At 34.4% G+C, this 25,368-nt stretch overlaps 1 protein-coding gene across 1 annotated transcript; it reads right to left on the bottom strand.

The window, feature by feature from the left end:
• Nucleotides 1-12,799: 12,799 nt before the first annotated feature.
• On the bottom strand, nt 12,800-25,362 carry LOC134259696 (gastrula zinc finger protein XlCGF57.1-like). The gene is made up of 10 exons (XM_062742286.1): nt 25,013-25,362; nt 24,668-24,768; nt 22,688-22,859; nt 22,224-22,356; nt 20,311-20,394; nt 20,006-20,091; nt 19,317-19,529; nt 18,688-18,844; nt 14,796-14,961; nt 12,800-13,522 (listed from the first exon to the last, which is right to left on the bottom strand). The coding sequence occupies exons 1-10, from the start codon at nt 25,229-25,231 to the stop codon at nt 13,111-13,113; spliced, it is 1,743 nt and encodes a 580-aa protein (XP_062598270.1). The 5' UTR covers nt 25,232-25,362; the 3' UTR covers nt 12,800-13,110.
• Nucleotides 25,363-25,368: the final 6 nt, after the last annotated feature.

Genomic DNA, 25,368 nt, shown 5'->3' with positions numbered 1-25,368 from the left:
TTTCATTTACTATCGAAAAAAAACGACAGGTCCCTTTTTTAGAACATCGAATTTTACTCATCGTATTAAAAAGAACTTAACACATTTCGTGTTTTATATTCTTAAAGTGAAATATATTTCTGAAAATAGTTGATGCATGTGTCTGGTTTCGATCTTTATTTCATGCAGCCATAATTTTAAATACTTGAGAAATTGATAAAGTTTAAAAGGGTATCGTTTTTGTTCGATTTTCATTCGACTTTCAAAATACCGGTATTCTCGACTATCGTCTCCATTATTTAGACACATGCCTTTTCACATCGAAGCGGTTTTATGATCAAGACTTATTTCTATTGTTTATTTCATTTATTTACCGGGCGACAAGTTACATCAATATTTTCCTACTGAAATATAGTGTAAACGTTCCTTTAAAATGGCGTTTTTTCTCGATGCCAGAGATATGCCTCCATTAGGTTAGAAAAGAGTTAAAAATTTCAAGCAAAATTTAACAATATTGAACATTTTTGACATACTTTTTTGTTAGTGCAAGGCAATGATTTGTGAACTGCAAAGCAACATTTTTTATATGAATTATAAAATAAAACCAGTTATCCACCAAAATATATGGTATTGTTTTCATAATATGTTGACGGTGCGACCGTTATGGCGTGCGTAGATTTTGTTATCATTTGTAAGTTACATTTTCCAAAAAGAAGCCTGGGCCCGTTTTACAAAAGAACTTACGACTTACTACCAAGTTTGATTATTCATATAACTTTGTTATTAACATTATATCGAAAATTATTTTAAATTTTTAAAAAAGAATGTGGTAAGATATTTTATAAGATAATTTCAAACAGAATTATTAAGTTTGCAAACTTTTACAATAATCTGAAGTTTTTAGTCGTAGTCGTAAGTTCTTTTGTAAAACAGGCCCTGAACTGTGCTGAAAGTAAATGAAGAACGTTTCGTTTACTATTTATCCTTAATATTTATTCATCAAATCAGGGCATGTTTACTTTTAGTTGAACTTTTGCTGCGATTCTTGCGAGAACGCCATACAAGTGATGCATTGTGAGTTCAAATGATTCTGTCGAATGAATGTGCAGTAGACTGCAGTTCTCTTCGTACATGCGTTGCTTTTCGCTGCCGTACAGATTTTCAGTTCAAATTACGTACAACGTGACAGTTTTCTATTACGTTGAATCTATGATGTGACGTAACTGTGACGTCATATACAATGTAGATAAAGGTGTAAATACTTTCCGCCTAAAGGTTCACTTTTTGCAGAAAATGGGAAAAAAAATTTAATTCTGGATGTGATTTAAAATTTACTTTATATTGTATAAAATCGGTTGTCTACATCACAATGACTTGCGTCGAAAACATATCAATCCGTCTGACGTAAATTCAAATTTTGTGCAAAAAAATGTCATTTTGTTAGAACAATCATCTTTTTTTCTTACATCAATTGAATGAAATTTTTAATTTTCAAAATTATAAGCAATGAATTTAATAGCTACTCATTTTGCGGTATAAACTGGGTTGGAACGGTTTTATAAAGCGTAAACTGTCCCAACCCAGTTTATACCGTAAAAATGGGTAGCTATTAAATTCATTCCTTAAATAAAGAACAAATTCTACGACGACTGAACCCTTTAAAAAATTACATTTATACGAGGGTTGATCCAAAAGTAATGTCACAACTTCGATAAAATATCTCCTAGTCGACGTAAATTAACAAAATTTTACATGAAGGAAGCTATATTTATTTTAAATCAGTCCTGGAAAAATGAAATTAAGATGATTTATACTTTTCAAAATATCGAATCAAACACAAAGTGCGATTATGGTAGTCGCCGCACCTAAATAACGTCATAAAACGGATATGCACCGTCACACACTTTTAAAAAACGCCTTCCCATCGTTTTACTAAGAAATATGATATTCACAAAACATTCACCCATTTTATTTTCTTTAAGAACAATTGGCACTAATTGTACACTTTATCTATAATTTAATCCTTCATCAAAATTCTTTGAACAATACAATACGACAAACTTAAAAGTGTCTCATATCACTTAGACTGCCACTAATCTCTTTTACTACAACGTCGACGCCATTGAACGTTTCCAACCGACCTCCTATCTTTTCGGCATTTCTGTCCCCAAATGATCATTTATTTACCTAGTACCCGCCCAAAATCTCTGAAACCATCTATGAACAAGTCTCTTGTCAACATTCTTTCCTCTGCGAGTTTGATTTACCATCATAACTGTTTCTACTTGTGATTTCTCAATTTTGAAGGAAAAATACATTACAACTCGTTTCGGTGTTTCATTTCATTTCGACATTTCCTTTATGCAATACATCAGATATAAACAATACTGTTTATGATGAAAAAAACACAATGCTGCCATTTAATTTTTAACTAATGATTAGAAAATGTCGTAAATTTTGTCTTTTAAAATCTTGGACGATTAGACGATTTTTTAGATGCTTTTTTAAATGTGTTTTTTTTTCATTCTAACAATATTAACTTTAAAACGTGACGTTTAGTTGTGACGCGGCGACACCCCCTATGTTTAATGTTTTAAACATCTATAAAATGAATTCAATTGAACATTATTGAATGAAATTTTCAATTTTGATTAGATTTATGTTTATGCATCTTTTGGTGCATTATATTTGATAATATGACGCCAAATATTAAAGATATAGACACAGTGACATTACTTTTGGATCAACCCTCGTATATGCAAAAAATATATATTTAAGTAGACTATAGGTAAGGAGTTTTTTTCTAAATGATATACCGGTAATTTTATGTAACGTCAAGTACCCGTGTGTAAAATATGTACAGCATTTAAAAACATGACAATTGCAGTGTATTGAAATGCATACTTAAATAACTACTTGCAAGTTTTCGCTAGTTATTTTTAAAAAATTCAGTCGGTCTTGAAAAAGTTTTATTGTTTAAAGTGTCGGGAGGAGGAAGTGGCTTAAAAAAATCGGACAAGCGAAATAAAAGCCTAAATTGTTCAGAGTTTCCGAACTCATTTTTAAAAATCCTATTTCACGTGCTTGTGTGGGCGTTCTTACATTTTGGTAGACTTTTCGACCAAAAAAAAACTTTAACTTTTCAGTGTTTAAACTTACAGCAATACAGAAATGTGGAATGGGGGCGGCATCTAAAATAAGATTATAATGTTTAAAACATAAACTCAGAAAAAGGAGGAAAAAAACTTGTTATACGGGTCTCTGCACACTCATACCTTTCCCTTAATCACTTAAAATTAATTGTAATTAATTTACATGTATGCAAAATCTTATGCGTGAAAAGAAGAAAACGCTTGCTGTGGCCTTCAACTCGACATTTAGATATATCGACGATGTACTGTCAATTAATAATTGTAATTTCCATTACTACGTCGATACAATATATCCTCGTGAGCTTGAGATAAAAGATACCACAAAGTCCGACACTTCTGTTTCATACTTGGATATTTTACTTGAAAAAGACACTAATGGTAATCTAAAAACCAAGCTTTATGATAAACGTGATGACTTTAACTTTTCTATCGTCGACTTCCCTTACTTATGCAGCAATATACCTTCATCACCTGCATACAAGGTATACTGTAGAAGTGGAAAACATTACGGTGTTTTTAATTTCACTATGTTCAAGATTTAAGAATTTTCCGCGAACTTTAAACCATCGTGATTATTATTTCACGTCATTTCTACCTAGAAACAGTCATAGTACCTGAATATTTACAAACGATTCTCCGTGAAATTAAAACCACCGTGAAAGGTAACTTTCTAACAAACCGTGAAATTTTAGACACGTGAAATTGAAGACGTCTACAGTATATATATTTAGTTGATTCGATACGCAAGAGCATGCTCTACGTATGAACAATTTCTAAAACGAGATGAATTATTGACAGGCAAGTTGATGAACCAGAATATCAACAGTTTTGTTTAAAGTCATCATTTCGTAAGTTCTATGGTCGATACAATGCCCTTGTCTGCAAATACAATTTATCACTGAGTCAAATGCTGACAGATGTTTTTATACCTATTGTTAGTCCATTATTTATACACTGAAATGACGACGGATTTTTTACGTTATTTTCTGATCATGACAAGGAGCACACGGCGGATGCTCTCTCCTCCATGGCACCTGATCCCGCCTCTGATTTTCGGGGGTCCGTGTATGCTCTGCTCTTGTTTTGTATTGTTTTATGGACTTTGAGCTTGAATACTGCTCGTTATCTCCATATCCTTTTTGCATTGTTTTAAATAATTTTCTATATTTGTTCAATGTTTATGTTGATCTTTTAATAATTTTGATATTTGTCACTGTGTTTCTAAAATTTAAAACTGGAATACACCTACTAAGACGTACGTTTCCCTACATTGTCTTCGTCTTTACACCCTTGATCATAAACTAGGAAGATATGGATTAATGTCTGATTCTATGTAGTTTAAAATAATGAAAGAAAAAGGTGGTGTCAGTGATGTTAATTTTGAAATATTTGTCAAAATATGTGATTTTTAGGCAGTTTTTTCATTGAATGTTAAAAAATTTACATTATTGAATTTGTGATCGGGCCATTCTTGCGATCCGTCATTTCTAACCTATAGATAGTTGCTTTTTATGCGTCCGGATCGATTGATCCAGGGATATATTGTTTTTGTCCTGTCTGTTTGTCTGTTTATCTGTTTTTCTGTTTGTTTATTGTCAAATTTAACCTTTACCAAAACTTTTGAACCATAAGAGATAGAGACTTCATATTTGGGTGCTTACTCCACTTATAAAGTTCTTTAAAATGACATGAAGGTTAATCACCTTGTGACCTTGACTGTGACCTATATGCTAAAAATATCTTTTTCCACTGTTTGTCATAACTTTTGAACAAAGAGATAGGGAGTTCATATTTGGTATGCACACTCCACTAATTATGTTCTTTCAAACGACACCAACGACCTTGACTGTGATCTATATATTAAAAATAGTTTTTTCGAACTTTGTTGCCGCCGGGCGCATAGTGTTTCACAAACATATCTTGTTTCTACATGTTTTTCGAATGAGACTTGAAAAAACGGGGTCTATTTTCAAAGTAAAAGGAGTAAGACCCAAGAAAAAGAAGTATCCAAAATAAATGAAATTCTTTTATCTGTCCATGCCTCTATGATTGTAAGATTAACTTTCAATTTATTCTAAATACCGGTATGCAGTATAAACAACATTGATAAATATTGTGAGTTGAATGTAAGTATCGAGTTCTAATGTAAAAAATAAGTAAACCTAAATAATTTATTCTTCCACCTTCATAAGAGACTCGATGGCAACGAAATAGTTAGAATTTAAAATTTTTATTCAATCGATGAAAAACTTTGTTTACAGTCATTGTTTCGTAACACAGACTGTGTGCTACAGTGTAACTTATTGAATATGACCGTTACGGCATTAAGAAAACTTGTATTCGCAGAGTGATATAGCAGAAATTCGACAAAAATACGAAAAAAAATTAATCAATTTTTTTTTTCATTAATTAGCATTTGTTTTCAAAAAAACTAATTCACTCATCCAAATTGAGGGCCTTTTCAAAGTCGGGTTCCAAGTAATCTTCTTTCTTTGGTTGCTGGCTATATAAATTTAAAAAAATTCGAAAATCTTACTAAAGTTCGTAACTTCTTCTCAATCAGGCTACTAGTGGGCCGTGAAACTTCGCATTAGTGCAGTAGTGGGTCCCACGCAAAGAAAAGATATTTGGCTTGCCCTCTAATTGTAAATACCTACCGTATTTCTTACATTAATTTAATAGAGAGAAATTCAATCTAGCACGCGAAGCAAGCGAAAATTCTTACCCCAGCTAATAGCCCCCCTTCCCCGGCAGTTAAAATCAATGATTCGTGCAAGAAATTAAATCTGTAGTTCATAGAGCAAACAGAATGGACGGAATTAGGTGGGAACATATATATGGGTCATTTTCAAAAAAGTCCATTTTTGGAATGACATATTTTTGAAAAATGAAAGTGGTTTTACTATGATTTTTTCAACTTTATTTGAATAATATAGCAATAAACTACAAAAATCCACTGTATTGCATAAAAGAAAATATTTCTTTTAAAAAATATTGATTTTTTATCTTAGTCATTTAAACTTTAATGTCTTTCCTGTTACTTTCATAAAAAGAGTTGTAAAACTCTATTTCAAAATTTTCATCAAATTATCTTTTGTATACCGTTAATAACTGAAAAAATTATCATTGAATGCCAAAATTTTTGACATTCATCTAATATAGAGCGTTTAAAAGCACGTGAATCTATATACTTATACCAAACAAAAGCAAAATCTACGGGTTTTTCTTCATGAAAAGCCTTATAGCGGAATGTTTATATGCTATAGTTGAAAAAAAAAACTTATTTGTACATTATTTTTGTGATTAGAATAAACAGTTACAGAAAGTTATTTAAACAGGTGCTCTGCTAAAGCAATTTAAATTAGGAAAATATACTGGTAACAGTAAGGACTCAGGCAACAGTAACATGTTGGACAAAACAGTGAAACGGGATGGACAATGAAATCTACATTTTAAATAAAAATTGACTTTTTAAAACTTTATTGGTTAGGAAAAGAAAAATAAATGTAGAATAAAAACAAAGTTTTGTCAAATCTGGCAAATTTGAGACAATAAAAGACATTTATGTCCATCCTGTTACGGAATTTAATTGTAAAGTGCTATCAAAATATTTTTCAGTTCAATTTTTGTTTATTAAAGGTACTCTACGCTGTTGCAAAACTAAGAATTTTTTATAATTTTAAGAAAAAAAAAATGATGAAACTTAAATAGGTATATAAATATCAGGATAATGTGTCCCTCCTGTTACAATTTCTGTCCATTCTGTTACAACAGTGCATGTTTAAGTAATAATGGCACTATTTGAAGCACTAACTTATTTCAATATGATTTACGAAGTTTTTTAACATGTGTTATTAAACTTATATTACTTAGAAAAATAAAAGTAATTGTTTTTATTGTTAAAACTCAAGATATGAAGTCCAGTTTTCCTTACTGTTACCATATTAATGGACGTTTCTCATATAAATCACCAGTTAGTTAGTATAACGTACTCTTTTTGCATCATCGAGGCATTGAAACAGGTTTTTTGTAACTTAGTTAATCTGATTGTTTTAGCAGAATAAACAATTTAAACAGTACTTGCATATTATGAAGGTAACAGATAGGACATATTTTCATTATACTCTACCAATAAGACAAACTTATCTACCTTTGAACCCTTTCTTTACTCATTTTCAAATCATGGCGCTCATAAACTTGAGCATGTTGAGACAACAGAAAATGATGATATATTGTGGATCATGAAAACAGTTTCTAGGAAACTGAGATACTTTTTATTTTAACATTTTCTTTTTGGTAACAGGAATGACATAAACTGGAGGGACATGTCACTTCCTGATTGTTAAATGCACAATACTAGTCTTTAGTGGGCGGCATAAGTAAAACAATCATATTTAATTAATCTGTAAATGAATTCAATTAATATGAGGTGCAAAATTTGTACAAATCTTCACAGGGTAATATTTTCACTATCATTTAAATAAGCGCGTTATAAAATTTTTGTTAATGTGACATGGTTTTACTGTTAAATTTTACTTGGAATGCATAGAATATTTTTTATAAAACACCTTGGAGATAATCATAAAAATAACTTATAAGCTGTATGACCATGTACGTATGTATGTCGTATAGTGTTGGCAAATCGGACGATTTTTAGTAACCGGTTACTCGCTCAACCTTCCGATCGAGTACCCGGTTACTCGGATGATTTATTCATATGTATCATTTATCTCATCTTCTAATCATCTCATCTTTTAAAATAACACAAAGGTATTGTGAATTAACTTTATTTATAAACTTAAAAAGAACACGCAAGCAATATCTTGAATTTTAAATATAATTATAATCAAGAGATTAATTAAATCAGAAGAAAAATAAATTTTCAATGTTTCACACTATTTTACAATGGCGTTCATCAATTTTACTTTTCAACCCCCGATATATGTCAAGAACAAGCAAGATAATTATTTAGAAATTTGAAGTCACGATAACTCCAATTCATATTAATTACATTTTACAGGTATGGAATCAGCTGTTCTTTTAAAATACTTCCAAGCTACATGTATAGACGTCCTTGGCGGCATCTTGTTAATTTTTTTAATGAGATAATTATGACTTGGCAATCAAAGCTATCAATTTAGTGTGAAAACCAATTAATCGTATTAGTGAAACCGTAGATCATTAAGTCTAACCGTAAATAAAATAAGAGAAATGTTTATTTGTACGCTGATAAACAAATTAGCATTTTATTTTTTAGCTATATATCATATAAGATGCATTTTATCCAAGTAACCGAATAGCAATTTTACTAACCGATACTCGCATCGTTCGACGGTTAACCGTTAACCGGGTACTCGTTGCCAACACTAATGTCGTATATTAACCAACGGGAAAAAAAATTCACTCTAAAAAAAGTTTTTTCTATTATTCTGATCAAAAGACAAAAAAGTGGACTTTTTTTGAAAATCACCCGTATACATGTGGAAGTTCCATGTCATGGTCGTTTCTTGCAGAGCCATATAATTGATCAATGAGCATGAGAAGTTTTTTTGTTCGATCATTCGCGATGTCATATACATGTACTGACTACATATATTCCAAATTTGATTATTATCTGTAAATTTCCAGACAGTGTCTTCTTGTGGATTTTTTTTTATTATATGACATGTATGCTTATATTTACATTCTTTAATTTTTCCTATTCATAATTGTTTATTTCGGTAATCTTTATTATTATCCTTCAGAATTATACAGTCAGTCTGATTGGTTTAGGGCAGGTCACATGCAGGGAGACAACTCGTGATGTCTCCCTCGCGCGCAGGTTGACAACTGTTATCTCCCTTTAGATGACAATGAAATAACGTAAGCGAACATGCAGGGTTACAACTGTGTTGTCACTCTTTTAATAAAACTACAGTGGTTTAAGCGAGATAACTCCTACATGTATTTATAAGTACAATGGCTAAATATGTGGGATCGGTAAGCAATAAAATTTATAATCGAACCTCTTATTTTGTTCTACCCTGCTCCGATTCCATACTTTCAAAATGTGTCAACAGACAACTTTGACGTCATCGATAGAATTTAATTCTATCGATGACGTCAAAGTTGTCTGTTGACACATTTTGAAAGTAATGAATCGGAGCAGGGTAGAAGAAAATAAGAGGTTCGGTTACTATTTTCTACTCTATCTTATTGTATATTCTTCAGGATAATAAAACTATTACGGACTGTTCAGAAGGGAGACATCACCAATTATACCGTTCACGGTAGCCTAGTGGTAGAGCGTTCGCTTCGTGATCGGGAGGCCCGGGTTCGATTCTCGTTCCCGGCGCCGCGTCAAACCTAAGACGTAAAAATAGGTAGCGACTGTTATTTCGCCAAGCGCTCGGCATCAGAAGTGAATGTCACGGGTCTTTCGGATATGACCTTAAAAACGTAGGTCCCGTGTCACGGTAGGCGCTGGGACGATAAAGAACCCTCACTGCTCAATGGCCCTGAGTGCCGAGTATAGGTCTAAATTTGAAGCCCTTCACCGGCATACGGTGACGTCTCCATATGAGTGAAAAATTCTCAAGCGGGACGTTAAACAATATACAAGCAATCAATCATCACCAATTATCAGGTCTCAGTAGGTTTGTCACCCTCGGGCGCAAGCGCCTTCAGGTGACAACCATACTGAGACCTGATAATTGGTGTTGTCTCCCTTCTAAACATTCCATAATTGTATAAATGTGAATTTAGCGCCCTTCAAACCTGGTGTGCTTTATAGATCGACGTAAGAGCTGTTTGTGAGGTTTGTAACGTCGTAAAGTTAAATAACGCAAACGCACATTGCGAGGAAAAAAAGTGACAAACTAATTTTAAATGCACATTTGTTGTATTTTTGCTTTAATTTAACAAGGTTAATTTTTTAAAATTAAATTGTGTCAAACAATGTACATTTTGGTGTTCATAAAGTATTGAAAATGCATATAGTTCCTACTGTGTATTCTAACGTGTGGTGACAAGGTTTCGCGTGTGTTATAGAGATTTGAACGTCATGAATTTCTATTGGATTTCATAAAGAAAATGACACTGAATGTAAATATTTTTAATGAAAGTCATGCTACATGTGGACGGATTATGTGAGAATACCTGTAGTGGTCGTTATTTCAATAATATTTACACTCCGTGTATTTTTCCTTATGAAATTCATTAGAAATCCACGACATTCAAATTTCTATAACACACGCAAAACCTTGTCTCCAGGCGTTAGAATACACAGTAGGAACTAAATGCATTTTCTATAATCTAGGAACACCAAAACGTACAATGTGCTGATTCAATTTAATCAGAAACTATCATCTTGTTAAATTAACGTAAAATTACTACAAATGTGCGTTAAAAATTAATTTACTTTTTTTCCTCGCAATGTTTGTTTGCGTTATTTAACTTTGCAATGTCATCTGACGTCACAAACGCCTTTACGTCTATTAACCACGTCAGTTTTGAAGGGCGCTAAACTCACATAAAACATTAACGAAGGCAATAATTATGAAACAGGAAAATTAGAATGTAAATATAAGCATTGAAACACACCTGGCCGTTCCGACAAATTTATCATATTCAATTTGTCGGCACTGCCAGGTGTGTTATAGGACCGAAGACAGCCAAAAATATGAAATCAATGCTTAAATAAAGCCATTATTTTGGAAATAAGTCGATATTTTTAAGCAAACAAAACACTGAAGAATTTCTTTTTTTTCAAAATATCAGAACCTAGCCATGCACGATAACAAAATATTCAATAAGTTATACTGACACGCAAAAGAAACGCAACACCCTTCTTTAGGGTGAAATAATTATGTGAAGTAAAAAAAATTGTATCTTAAAAATAAGGACATCTTTATTTTGGTAAATATCGGTAATTGAACGGTTGAACGATCTTCATACCATAACCGGAAGTCAAATTTGAGTCTGCTTAACAGAAATCAAAAATTACATGTTTAACAAAACATTTGGCAATATTATGGAGTTTTAAGGGTTTGTACTATACATCTTAAGTAATGCAGCAATATTTCAAAAAATAAAATCTTCCGTTTCCAGTAACGATGCTAAGGCTTCTTGAAAATGGATTAAGTACGCATTTCAATTGCTCTATCTGGAATATCTCAAAGTAAAGGTTATGGAGAAGTGATAATGAAAAAATACACTACATTACGCCTCAACGGGGTCTTACGTATTATATTCATTAGGCCTAATGATAGTCCTTGGACCGGAAGTCAAATGGTTACTACAATGTGCTAAGTAAGAGAAAATTCGACCCAATCATCTGAAAAGTAGGTATTTGAAAATGGAAAAGAATAATTCATTCGCTCTGATCTCGATATTGATTAACCTATTGCATCGTAGAAATTAAGCTCCTAATGTTGTTAGGGCAGTCTTGAACGTTGTAATAAATGGGGGGGGGGGGTTAAAAATCATATGTTACTTAGTAAAGTTAAAAGATAAAATATAACATTTTTATCTAATCTCTGATGTTCTGAAAAGTGAGTTTAGTTTTACTGTATTCTTTTTTAAAATTCATTAGATAAAAAAATCAAACATTTGTAGAGTACTGCTTGTTGCGTTTCTTTTGCGTGTCAGTATATATACTGGTGTCTCATTATATCCCGGTACTTAAAACTTTTGTTTAAAAAATGTAATTCCATTTTTTTTTTACTCTTTCTTCAAATGATATTCATAAACCAAACTTTGGTCTAACTTTTTAGTGTCAATTTATTTCTCCAGCTTGCATCGTTTAACGTGTAGTCTATTTTATAACAGGAAGTCTTATCTTCCTCTTAAATTGGAGAGTCTCACAGTATCGCGGTATGGGAAAAGTGCTAACTTGTGGCCGACATGGACTTCAATTCTTATTTTTAATTTTACGATGTAAATCTGCATAAAGAATAAACAATTATACAAAAAAAAAGCCTTTCATAACTTGAATTTTATTATGGATTTTACTAAATTATAAATTCAGTGGTCTAAATATAATAAAAATGTTAAATGATGGAAATCATAAAATTATGTTTTATTTGAATAAAAACTTTTCCGACCAATGTTCCATTCTGTTTAATCATCACAAAAATTTACATCCAGAAGGAAATGTTTAATTTCATCTGAGTTTTTTCAAAACTATGTCTGTACTAAAAAAATATTTTAAAAATTTTGTTTTTGCCAGTGTTTTTCTCTTAATTTGTAATTAACAAATGTTGTTTGCTTTATTTTTATTTTTCAGGTTAATTCTGTTCTTTTTCGCTAGAAATTTTTAAACTGAATTTCTGTGCGACTTAATTTTATGTTTCAGAATAGATGTTCAACCCTACACAAGCACTGTCGCCATTTAGTTAGTCGACAATGACAAAAAAAATCAAGAAGGATTGCTTTTTTAATCTAAAAGCAGAAAAAATGAAAACAAAAGCTAAATCTTTGCCAAACAAGTAAAGTGCAAGTTCATAGTGAAACAATGAGCTCTATCTTGATTTATGTTTTCATTGTTAACATCGCATGTTTCATCCATTTTTAAAGCGTTTAAAAGGTCAGGGTCATATTTTAAAGGTACAAAGTATCTGTTCAATTTGAAACCTAAACACAGAGACAAATATGAGCTAGCACTGATGTGTTTGCTCAAACAAAGGAAATTAAGATTTTAATATCTTTATTTACATCACTGTTAAACAATTTGTTGTCCTTAATTCACTGCAAATGTTTACTGATTAAAATACAAACGTAATTTTTTTTTCTTGATTAAGTTGCAAAATCAATAAACCAATTACAATGTACATGTACAACCAAATATTTTTTGCTGTTTATAGACCCCCATATAAGGTACATTTTTCATAATAATGATATTTCTTATTGTTAAAAATAGCTACATTTTTCCCATTAAAAATTTTAATGTTTCGAATTTCATTAATTAATAATAGTTCCCCTTTACTACAATAATGCCTCCTTATGACAGTATAACAGTTTGATTATCTTCCGGTATGACAACATACACAACCTCTTCTCCATTCTCGTCCCCCTGGTAAATTATACTGTCCGAGGGCATCGTGATGTGTGTGGCTTCCCCTGAATACAACGCCGCCAGATTCGCCGCCGTAGCCTGGGCGGCCTCTCCGTCGGCCTCGAACTGGATCGTAGACACGGCGGAATTAGTCTCGCTGGGCTGTCCCTCGTTGTTAATCTCAAACGGAATCGTGACGTGGGTCTCGACGACTTCCTCCGTCACCCCCTCCTGTGGATTGTCGGCGGTAGACACTGGGATGTACTGTACAATGTTGTTGTCGTTGACGCTGGAGGCGGGGGTGTGGATCACCGTGATAACGCCGTCTTCCTCTATAGTCTGAATGTTGGGACCATCACTGAAACATCAAAATTATTGATAATGCATTTCAAAAATCAGTGCTCCAAGTCACACTTGCTCTTAGGTCGCAAAATGGCCACCTAAAATTTTTTTTGGTCGCCATTTCAGAATTTCTGGTCGCCAAAATCAAATATTTCACTCTCCATAAAAAAAATAAATACATTTTGTGAATAAAACATGATAATTTAAATGAGGATATGTATTATGTCTTTATTACATCAAAGATTACTTATTACTGCGACTATAAAAATTTGCTAGGTTGAATGAAATATTTTTATTGAATACATTTACCCTCATGGTTGAACAGAAGAACACAAGTAATCTGAGTACAGAAATAAAATTTCATCAAATGAAAATACAAGCTTGACAGCTGTTGAGACAGGACTTTGCCTGCTGTTTGTCATGTTTACTTACTACTACGTACCTAACCCATTACACAGTCATTATAAATGCCGCCAAAACACTCTTTATTAGCATGATTCAATGTGATATGCAAGCAATTGACCAAATGCTTCAGTAACAAGGTCGGATCCTAGAAAGTTTACGAAGTTTGGATGCCATTCTATCCGGAACATTATTTATACACGTCTCTGGTTTTATCAAACTTAACATTACGTGATCGAAGTCCATGTGACGCTTTGTGAAGTGTATTTAAGTATATGTCTTCAAACATTTTCTTGATAGAGAATCTTTACAAATAAAATCTCGATCCCGATCTTAAAAATGGACGTTTCCAGCCCAAATTTTCTCAGTCGCGAAAATGCGAGTGTGTTTTCATTTTTAGTCGCAAAATCAATTTTTTGGTCGCAAATGCGACCATTTTAGTCGCAACTTGGAGCACTGAAAATGTACATTTTTAACCTATTTTTCATAAACAGCTTTTGTTAATAAAATGGGCAGAGTTATCTTTCTTGACATATTACCTCTATCAGGCATAAATTATATCTATGGTTTACTTTTTTCCTGATATAATTATTTTTTTAACATATTTTGCACTTACATGTAAATAAGAATAAAGTATTTTTCTTCATTTACAAGAATAACGGCCTCGACTATTAAATACATTGATCAATTTGGACCACTGAACAAAGGAGCTGGAGTTATGCTTCCTGTCAAAAGTTTGGGCAAAGTCAAAATGCTCTGTAACATCGAGAACTTCTATTACCTAGTTCTGTCACACAAACAATTATTTGTTTCATGCCACAAATCTGATCACATTTCCATATTTTATTTCCCAGATTTCACATATCCAACATTAATGTATTACTTACAGGGACACTATCTTGGTCCTGACTGGTTCCTGCATGTGGATCTGTTTGATGTGCCTGTTAAGCTTGGCTTTCTCTAGGAAGCCCTTACTACAATAGTCACACTGATGTCTGTAGATTCCGTCGTGATTGTCCAGGTGACTCTGAAGCTTGAACTTCAGGCGGAATCCTGTAAAGAAAATATGTATAAGTGTGAATCCTATCGTGACTGTATACCGGGTAGGTGATTCCGAACTTAAAGAATTGAGAAAAAACTCTGCTTGGGTATAATATATTCCATGTCCTAATTTTATCAATTCATTTTAAATGTATTTATAACAATGTTTTTTTTTAATATCATTTAGACACAACAAAGTAGGAAAGACCCTACTTCAAAAAGACACACTGTCTGAAAATCAAAAAGCCTGAAGGGCTTTAATGGCATCAAACATGAAAAACAATTTCAAAACATCTGAAGATTTTTTCTATTGCAGATGCATCCACTAACACATTTGGTCAAAGTGGCGATTTTGCCTAGCCAATCACTAGATGACAATCAAAGAGCTCTTTGACATAAGAAAATTGAGAATATTCCAATGAAATGGACTGTGGCTGATACAGGTCTTCCTTACCTTTACCACAGATGTGCAGGGTTCTCCATGAGCTGTTTTACTGTGTTGCTCCCGACACAGTAAAATTTTCTCCGACACAGTAACAATTCAAACTGCATGCAATGCAACACAGTAAAAATTTTGCCGACATAGTAAGATATATGATAATAAGAAAATTTTAACACACATATTCCCTCTAACTGAGACTTTAATTGAACAATTATATCGTCTTTCAATTATAAAGTTACTGTTAGAGCACTTAAACACTAAGGCTTCACCTTGCATAATCAATTATCTCCCAGACCCTCTCTGGACTTTACGCATGACGGAACAAAGACAAATAATTTGTTTTCAGCCTTCCATATAAGGGTTAATTGGTAGTTGCAATAAAATACATTGCATTATTTAAAAAAAAATTAAATATGTCTTTTCTATAGAACCACGGCTCCAAAATTATTTGAGCAATCTAAGTCAGACAGAACATCGTATCGAAGTCATTTAATTGATGTAAATAAATTGCTTAAAATTTATTTTATTGTTCTGAAGTTTCTTTTTTTTTTTTTTTGTAATGTAATAACTCGATCAAGAAAACTAATAAATAATCTCGGCAAATTTACTTCCAAAAATGTTAAATAGTACGACTGTATCGGTCAGAATTTCCTCTGCTTTTCAGGACGTGTTTTTACTTTTATCAATGTGTGCGACCATGCATACCATTTGTGTAACTAATTAGCCATTTTTAAATAGGTATGTGCATGTATTCTTTTGTAATTTTCATAAATAGTGATTTAGTTGCGAATTTGATCGCGAAAATACCGCGAAATTTTAGTTCTTCGCGTTAACTCTGCAACACAGTAACATTTCAAATGATGGAGAACCCTGGATGTGACAGATGTGTAGATTCTGTCCGGTGTGGGAGTTCCTTACCTTTCCCACAGATGTGACAGATGTGTGGATTCTGTCCGGTGTGGGAGTTCCTTACCTTTACCACAGATGTGTGGATTCTGTCCAGTGTGAGAGTTCCTTACCTTTACCACAGATGTGACAGATGTGTGGATTCTGTCCGGTGTGGGAGTTCCTTACCTTTACCACAGATGTGACAGATGTGTGGATTCTGTCCGGTGTGGGAGTTCCTTACCTTTACCACAGATGTGACAGATGTGTGGATTCTGTCCGGTGTGGAAGTTCCTTACCTTTACCACAGATGTGTGGATTCTGTCCAGTGTGGGAGTTCCTTACCTTTACCACAGATGTGACAGATGTGTGGATTCTGTCCGGTGTGGGAGTTCCTTACCTTTACCACAGATGTGACAGATTTGTGGATTCTGTCCGGTGTGGGAGTTCCTTACCTTTACCACAGATATGACAGATGTGTGGATTCTGTCCAGTGTGGGAGTTCCTTACCTTTACCACATATATGACAGATGTGTGGATTCTGTCCAGTGTGGGAGTTCCTTACCTTTACCACAGATGTGACAGATGTGGGGATTCTGTCCAGTGTGGGAGTTCCTTACCTTTACCACAGATGTGACAGATGTGTGGATTCTGTCCGGTGTGGGAGTTCCTTACCTTTACCACAGATGTGACAGATGTGTGGATTCTGTCCAGTGTGGGAGTTCCTTACCTTTACCACAGATGTGACAGATGTGTGGATTCTGTCCGGTGTGGGAGTTCCTTACCTTTACCACAGATGTGACAGATGTGTGGATTCTGTCCTGTGTGGGAGTTCCTTACCTTTACCACAGATGTGACAGATGTGGGGATTCTGTCCGGTGTGTGTGTTCCTTACCTTTACCACAGATGTGACAGATGTGTGGATTCTGTCCGGTGTGTGTGTTCCTTACCTTTACCACAGATGTGACAGATGTGCGGATTCTGTCCAGTGTGGGAGTTCCTTACCTTTACCACAGATGTGACATATGTGCGGATTCTGTCCTGTGTGGGAGTTCCTTACCTTTACCACAGATGTGACATATGTGCGGATTCTGTCCTGTGTGGGAGTTCCTTACCTTTACCACAGATGTGACAGATGTGGGGATTCTGTCCTGTGTGGGAGTTCCTTACCTTTACCACAGATGTGACATATGTGCGGATTCTGTCCTGTGTGGGAGTTCCTTACTTTTACCACAGATGTGACAGATGTGTGGATTCTGTCCGGTGTGTGTGTTCCTTACCTTTACCACAGATGTGACAGATGTGCGGATTCTGTCCAGTGTGGGAGTTCCTTACCTTTACCACAGATGTGACATATGTGCGGATTCTGTCCTGTGTGGGAGTTCCTTACCTTTACCACAGATCAGGGATGGGGTAATTGAATAAAGTAATTGTAATTGAGTGTAATTAATTACATTTTTTAAAGTAATTGGAAGTAATTTGTATTTTAGCGAGCCTTCAATTACAAGTAATTGAATGTATTTAAATACATTTCAAAAAAGGTCATGTATTTTAAATTACTTTTCAATTACATTTCAATTACTTTTTTTTCAAAATGAAAGTTTATATTTAAAAAGGTGTCTTTTACTGATAAATAGTTTTATACTGGTGGGTTTATTTAACTAAAATATTCCCATGTTTTATAAATCTCAGTTCTCAAAATTCCCACTTGCAAATAACAATGATTGTTTAGATAGTTAATTTGTCTTACACTAACTACATCCCCTTTTAGATTTACCTGTATTCTATTCATTTTAAGATAGAAAATAATGAATGGAATCGTGAAAGATATATTTATTTCCTTCAAAAATATGGATTTGAGAAAATAACAAAAAAGATCTTTCATTACACCATACTGGTGTAGCATGGGCTTGTGTTTGTACAATAATTAATTGTCTCATAATGTTTAATTTGTTTATATATAGTGTGTCACACTCATTATAAGGTCTAATTTTGACCAGGTGTGAACCCCTATCATACCCAAGAACAAAAACACTGAATGAAAGTTCGAATTCGATCGCTATAGAAAAAAATATTATTTAAAAAAACCTTGAAGTAATTGAAATGTATTTAATTACATTTGTCAAAGTAATTGAAAGTAATTAATTACATTTGAAAAAATCAATGTAATTGTAATTGCAAGTAATTGACAAAATTATCAATGTATTTGAAAGTAATTAATTACATTTCAAAGTAATTGACCCCAAGCCTGCCACAGATGTGACATATGTGCGGATTCTGTCCTGTGTGGGAGTTCCTTACCTTTACCACAGATGTGACATATGTGCGGATTCTGTCCTGTGTGGGAGTTCCTTACCTTTACCACAGATGTGACAGATGTGTGGATTCTGTCCTGTGTGGGAGTTCCTTACCTTTACCACAGATGTGACAGATGTGAGGATTCTGCCCGGTGTGGGAGTATGTGTGGAACTTCATCCTCTCCTTACTGACGAAGCCCAGACCACAGTATTTACATTTATAGGGACGCTCTCCTGTGTGAAGACGACGGTGACACTGCATAGCTCCCATCTAAAATAGAAAACAACTGGAATGACTTGTAGCTCAAATCAGATTTATAACTGGTACAGACTCATAACTTATGTAAAACTTACAGCTACTTTAAGTCTTAAAGGTGATATTAGACTTACAGCCAATTTTAGACTAATAATTGATATTTTAATGAAGAAATTTGCTAATAAAAAAATCTTCCAACACATTTTTTACATTGAATAACTGTCATTTTATTATTTCTTTGTTGGGATAAAATTTGTGATTCAGGAAAAAACTAAAAAAATATTTATCATTAATAAAATGTAATTTAGGGACAGCAACTGTTTTTACATGTAATTGGATCAAAGTAAAATACAGTGTGAATTTTTCATTCATCAAGTTATTTTCTGGTCTGGCTCAACCAAGAAAACAAAGATACTGAGACCACAAAAGGCTGTAATTAATTTACTCAAATCACAAAAAATATATCCGGCGTCAATGACTTCCTCACCTGAGTGAATGCCCGATCACAGATGTCACAGACGTAGGGTTTTTCCCCGGTATGTCGTCGGCGGTGACACTTGAGGATGTTCTGCTGTGTGAATGACATGGGACACAGGTCACACTTGAATGGCCTCTCTTTACTGTGGACTCGGCTGTGCTTCTGTAGGTCAGCCTTCTCAAAGAACCGCTTACCGCACTCCTTACAAACCTCATTACGAATCTGATGAAGTGGATAAAAAATATAATTTTTAATATAATGCAGAGAGTTTATATCTTTTATATGTAGAAAATGTAAATTTAAAATCATTTAAGAAATAAAGTCCCCATCGAATTCTCTTAAAACCAAGATTTATTGGGATATAACATACATGTGAACTGGAATTCTGTGAAAAATAATTGCACTAAAAATCAATCTTCTATATTCTTATATGTAGGAACATCAGAATTTTTTTTAAGAAAGAAAAGGCAATATAAGTATTGTATTGTTTAAAAGGATGTTGAGCTTGAAATCATGATTATCTCCATATTTCAGGCAAAAAATTGTTCGGGAAAAATTTCAAAATCTCAAAACTATCAAATCTTACTGGATTTTCAAATACACAACAGACATTTCACATGTAGATTATAGAAAATTGAAAAAGTGGATACCTCCTGGATATTTCATATGTTTTATAATAAGTAGAATTTCCATCTAACCTGAGTGTGGAGATATTTATGACGTCTGAGATGAGAGAGCTGAATGAAGCGTTTTCCACAATCCTGACATTCGTACGGTCGCTCACCTGTATCATAAAGCAAAATCTCCTGATTAAATCTCAGAAAGGTCTGAAATACTTTTTATGCAAGTTTAGATAAATTTTATTCCAATAGCTTGAAGGAAATCATGAAAATACTTGTAAGAATGCACTCATTTCAAATTATTTGACATGCATTACAAACATACAAAAGGACCCCTGTATAGAAGAATATATCATACAGATTCTATATTAAATACTGTAAACCTGTGTGTATTCTGATGTGATTTTCCAAACTCTTCTTCTCTCCAAATCCTTTCTGACAATGTGGACAAACAAATGGCCTTTCTCCTATAATGATCAACAGTTTGTTAATTAGAAAATCAATATACAGTCAAACCTTGTTATCTCGATCCCAACGAGACCAGGAACTAGAAATATGTCCATAGGACATGAATGCCCCGCCGAGGATATATTAGTAAAGCAACATAAAAATTTTTATGTGTGTAAAATTGATCAGAATATCTTGAATGGTGATGCAGGTGAATTGCTTGTTTGAAAATTAAAGGTCAGATCCAGCATCCGAAGCAAGTCTGGTAATGTCCATCCCTAGATGAATCATCCATGCAAGTTTGGTCCAGGTAGGGCTTATAGTTATTTGGGAATGAAAATATAGGTTAGATCCAGCATCTGAAGCAAGTCTGGTAGCGTCCATCCCTAGATGCATCATACATGCAAGTTTGGTTCTGGTACGGCTTATAGTTACTTGGGAATCAAAATATAGGTCAGTTCCAGCATCTGAAGCAAGTCTGGTAGCGTCCATCCCTAGATGCATCACCCATGCAAGTTTGGTTCAGGTAGGGCTTATAGTTACTTGAGAATCAAAATATAGGTCAGATCCAGTATCTGAAGCAAGTCTGGAAGTGTCCATCCTTAGATGCATCATCCATGCAAGTTTGGTTCAGGTAGGACTTACAGTTACTTCGGAATCAAAATATAGGTCAGATACAGCATCCTAAGCAAGTCTGGTAGTGTCCATCCCTAGATGCATCATCCATGCAAGTTTGGTTCAGGTAGGGCTTATACTTACTTGGGAATCAAAATATAGGTCAGATCCAGCATCCTAAGCAAGTCTGGTAGTGTCCATTCCTAGATGCATCATCCATGCAAATTTGGTTCAGGTAGGGCTTATAGTTACTTAGGAATCAAAATAAAGGTCAGATCCAGCATCCTAAGCAAGTCTGGTAGTGTCCATCCCTAGATGCATCATCCATGCAAGTTTGGTTCAGATAGGGTTTATAGTTACTTGGGAATCAAAATGTAGGTCAGATCCAGCATCCGAAGCAAGTCTGGTAGTGTCCATCCCTAGATGCAACATCCATGCAAGTTCGGTTCAGGTTGGGTTTATAGTTACTTGGGAATCAAAATATAGGTCAGATCCAGCATCCGAAGCAAGTCTGGTAGTGTCCATTCCTAGATGCATTACCCATGCAAGTTTGGTTCAGGTAGGGCTTATAGTTCCTTAGGAATGGACCTGCTCCAAAAACTTTAACCTTGGCACTCATCTGGAAAATGTTGGTCAGATCCAGCATGGGAAGCAAGTCTGGTAATGTTCATCCTGAGATGCATCATCCATGCAAGTTTGTATCAACATGTGAAGTTTGATAACACCATCTTGAATGGTATGTTTAAAACTGAGCAATTTAAGAAATTTAATTTAATTAATTTAAGAAAAGTGGGGTCAAGGTCAAAGGAAACGTCAAGGTAGAAAAAATGTTGATGCAGTTGCATAGCTCTCATCAATGTTTATTAGCCTGTGAAGTTTGACGAAAATATCTTGGATAGTTTTTTTGAAACTTAGCTTTGAACAGAGCTAAACGCAAAGTGTGACGGAAGGATGGAAGGACAGAAGGAAGGAAGACGGACATGACAAACACTATATGCCCCGGCCGTTTTCATGGCGGGGCATAATAAAAACTTTGAGATAGCTGATGGTTTGAGAGGTTTGAGATATAAAGGCTAAAATACTTAAAGAATAATGGGTTGAGACTTCCAAATCACTTCAACATATTCACTAAATTCAAGATCTCAAGTGTTTAAGATACCCAAACTTTAACCTGAATGTATAATCAAAACTTATCCATGACCTTTGATTATCTGTATGTTTGACCGTGACATACCTGTGTGTTTGACCATGTGTCTCTTTAGATGCCCTTTATTGTAGAACTTCCTGTCACAATGTTCACACTGGAATTCCTCCACCTCATCCCCCTCAGGAGGGTGACAGAATTTCACATGCTTCCTCAGGGTATCCTGATAAAGAAGAAAGAGTTGTCACTCTTGAAACATTCTTGACACAATGTGTTTCACTGTGCTCCATAATGTGTACTTATAAGGAGGCAAGAGTTACCTTTCTTGAAAATTCATGCCAATACGTATTACAACTACAGTCTTTAAGTATAACTTCTGAAGATTCACATCATTATGCTTTCTTAGAAAATTCATCAGTAATTACCGCAATATTTTATTCTAAAACAATATCATGAATGCTGAACAACATTAACAAGATACAAAATGTACTTGTCAATTAACTGGACCATGCTTCATAAACCTCAATGTACTCACTATCTATAAAACAACTTACCTTGTCCTTGTATGACCTTGGACAGACGTCACACTTGTACATCCTGATCTTGGTGTGGGTCATGATGTGGCGTTTCAGGTGGGTGATCTTAAAGAAGCGTTTAGGACACATACTACACTGGTGGATCCTGTCTGGTACCTCTGTGTGGGTTCGCATGTGGATCTGGTACAACCTAGTCAAATAAAACACAGATACAAATAGAGCACTGAGAGAAATGGCTGATCTCAGGGTGACAATAAAAAGTGATCACCCCTCCCAGGTGACAAGTATGAAATCATAACCACTTGTCTCCATGATGATTGTACTTGTCCCTTATAAAGCTTGGTCATGGGACTTACTTCAAGTTAAGTTGATCATGACAGGGGCTGACAAATAGATTATTAAGGCACTAGTCCCAGGGCAAGTACATGGTCAAAATTGACTTGCCCTACCTGAATTTTTGCTTGCCCTACCATAAACTAATTCTATATTTATAGTAGTGTTGGCAACGAGTACCCGGTTAACCGTCGAACGTTGCGAGTACTGGTTAGTAAAACTACTATTCGGTTACTCGAATAAAATAAATTCTACATAGTAAAGGCATAGAAAATGAATTTTTTTTTTAAATTTATAAATGTATACTAACTTACACATTTCCCTAATTTTAGGTACCGTTAGACTTGATCTAGTGCATGGTTGTAGTGAATCAAATTGTTTTGATTAGTTTTCACAGTTTACATAATTAATAGCTTTGATTGCTTGGGGTATACTGTACATATTTTGAAGGCCTGTGTTATAATTACCTCATTTGATAATTTAACGAGATGCCGCCGCAGACATAATAAACTTGGAGTTGTGACAAAAGAACAGCTGATTCAAAATCTATTAAATAACCTAAGTTTAAATTATTCGAAAAGCAGCGATTTACTGGACACTCCACATATTAACTATTGATTATAGAGTATGTAAATAATATTCTCCTTGATTGCGACATATTTCGGGGGCTGAAAAAAAAAAGAAAGTGTAAAATGGTGATTGACGATGACGTATTTATTTGTCCTTGTGTGTCGAGTTCCCTATTAATCTTTTTTATTTTAAAATCGTAAATCTTTGACGATATCGTATGTGTATATTGTAAATATAATGTCCCTATACAGTATATTTCTGCATTACTACTACCGATAAGTATAGAAAAATAAATTAAATAAATAATAGATATTGATACTTTTACCAAAAATCATACGAGTAACCTGGTACTCGATCGAAAGATGAAGCGAGTAACCGGTTACTAAAAATCGTCCAATTTTCCAACACTAATTTATAGATATATGAAAAACGAGGAAGACAAATGCTGAGCAAGCCCCCATGCCCAGCTTTAAATTTATGGCCTACAAATAAATTCTATTTTGATAAGTCACTTTCCCGCGGGCAAGTGGTGGATAAAATTCCACTTGCCCACCCCTAAAATTCACTAGCCCCGGGCGTTGGGCAATGGGATTTGTCATCCCCTGAATCATGTGACAATTATGTGCCATGTGACTTACTTGACCTCTGTGAATCATGTGACTTACTTGACCTCTGTGTATCATGTGACTTACATGACCTCTGTGTATCATGTGACTTACTTGACCTCTGTGTATCATGTGACTTACTTGACCTCTGTGAATCATGTGACTTACTTGACCTCTAAGTATCATGTGACTTACTTGACCTCTGTGAATCATGTGACTTACTTGACCTCTGTGTGTCATGTGACTTACTTGACCTTTGTGTATCATGTGACTTACTTGACCTTTGTGTATCATGTGACTTACTTGACCTCTGTGTGTCATGTGACTTACTTGACCTTTGTGTATCATGTGACTTACTTGACCTCTGTGTCATGTGACTTACCTGACCTCTGTGTGTCATGTGACTTACTTGACCTCTGTGAATCATGTGACTTACTTGACCTCTGTGTGTCATGTGACTTACCTGACCTTTGTGTATCATGTGACTTACTTGACCTCTGTGAAGCTCTTTTCACAGTATTTACACTTATGACTTCCACTCTCATCCACTGGAATAGCGTCATGCCTCTCTCTGTGTTTAATCAGATATTTCTACAAAGAAAATAATAACAGGTTTGAAGATGAAACAGGAAAAAACAAACCCTTAAAAACTCATTTCAATATTTATTGAATGCATAAAACTCAAGTTTAGTTATTCAAGAGTCCTTCAAGCAAAACTTACACCTGGTTTTTACATTCTTAAACAACTCATTTTACTAGGAAGAATATCACTATTCAAATAATACATGCTTCGGCTATGCATTTATGTACTACAAGCAAAGCTAAGTAAATTTACCTGTAGTGAGAATCCCTTTCCACAGAAGTCACAGAGCCAGGCCTTCTCCTCAGTGTGAATCTTCTCGTGTTCCTTCATGGTGTAGTAATACTTGAACAGCTTCCCACACACACTACAGCCGTACCTCTTCTCAGGGTGGGCCGCAGACACGTGCCTTTGTAACTTAGTGTACTTATCAAAACGGGTCGGGCAGAACTTACAGGGAAACGGGTCATGCATGTAATGTTCCGCCTCCAAGTGAACGTCAAGTTCAAGGACGGCCTGGCAGGTGAAGGTACAGTGGGGACAGGCGTGTTCCCCGAACTGTTTGTGTCGGTTGTCATAGATGACGTTGTCGGGGCTGACATTGTCCAGGG

This window comes from Saccostrea cucullata, unplaced genomic scaffold, assembly GCF_032062105.1.
Source record: "Saccostrea cucullata isolate Sc308-1 unplaced genomic scaffold, CSIRO_AGI_Scuc_v1 ctg818, whole genome shotgun sequence".
NCBI classification, from domain to species: Eukaryota; Metazoa; Mollusca; class Bivalvia; order Ostreida; family Ostreidae; genus Saccostrea; species Saccostrea cuccullata.
The sequence above is the reverse complement of the archived record's forward strand: the minus strand, read 5'-3'. Positions and strand labels throughout refer to the sequence as shown.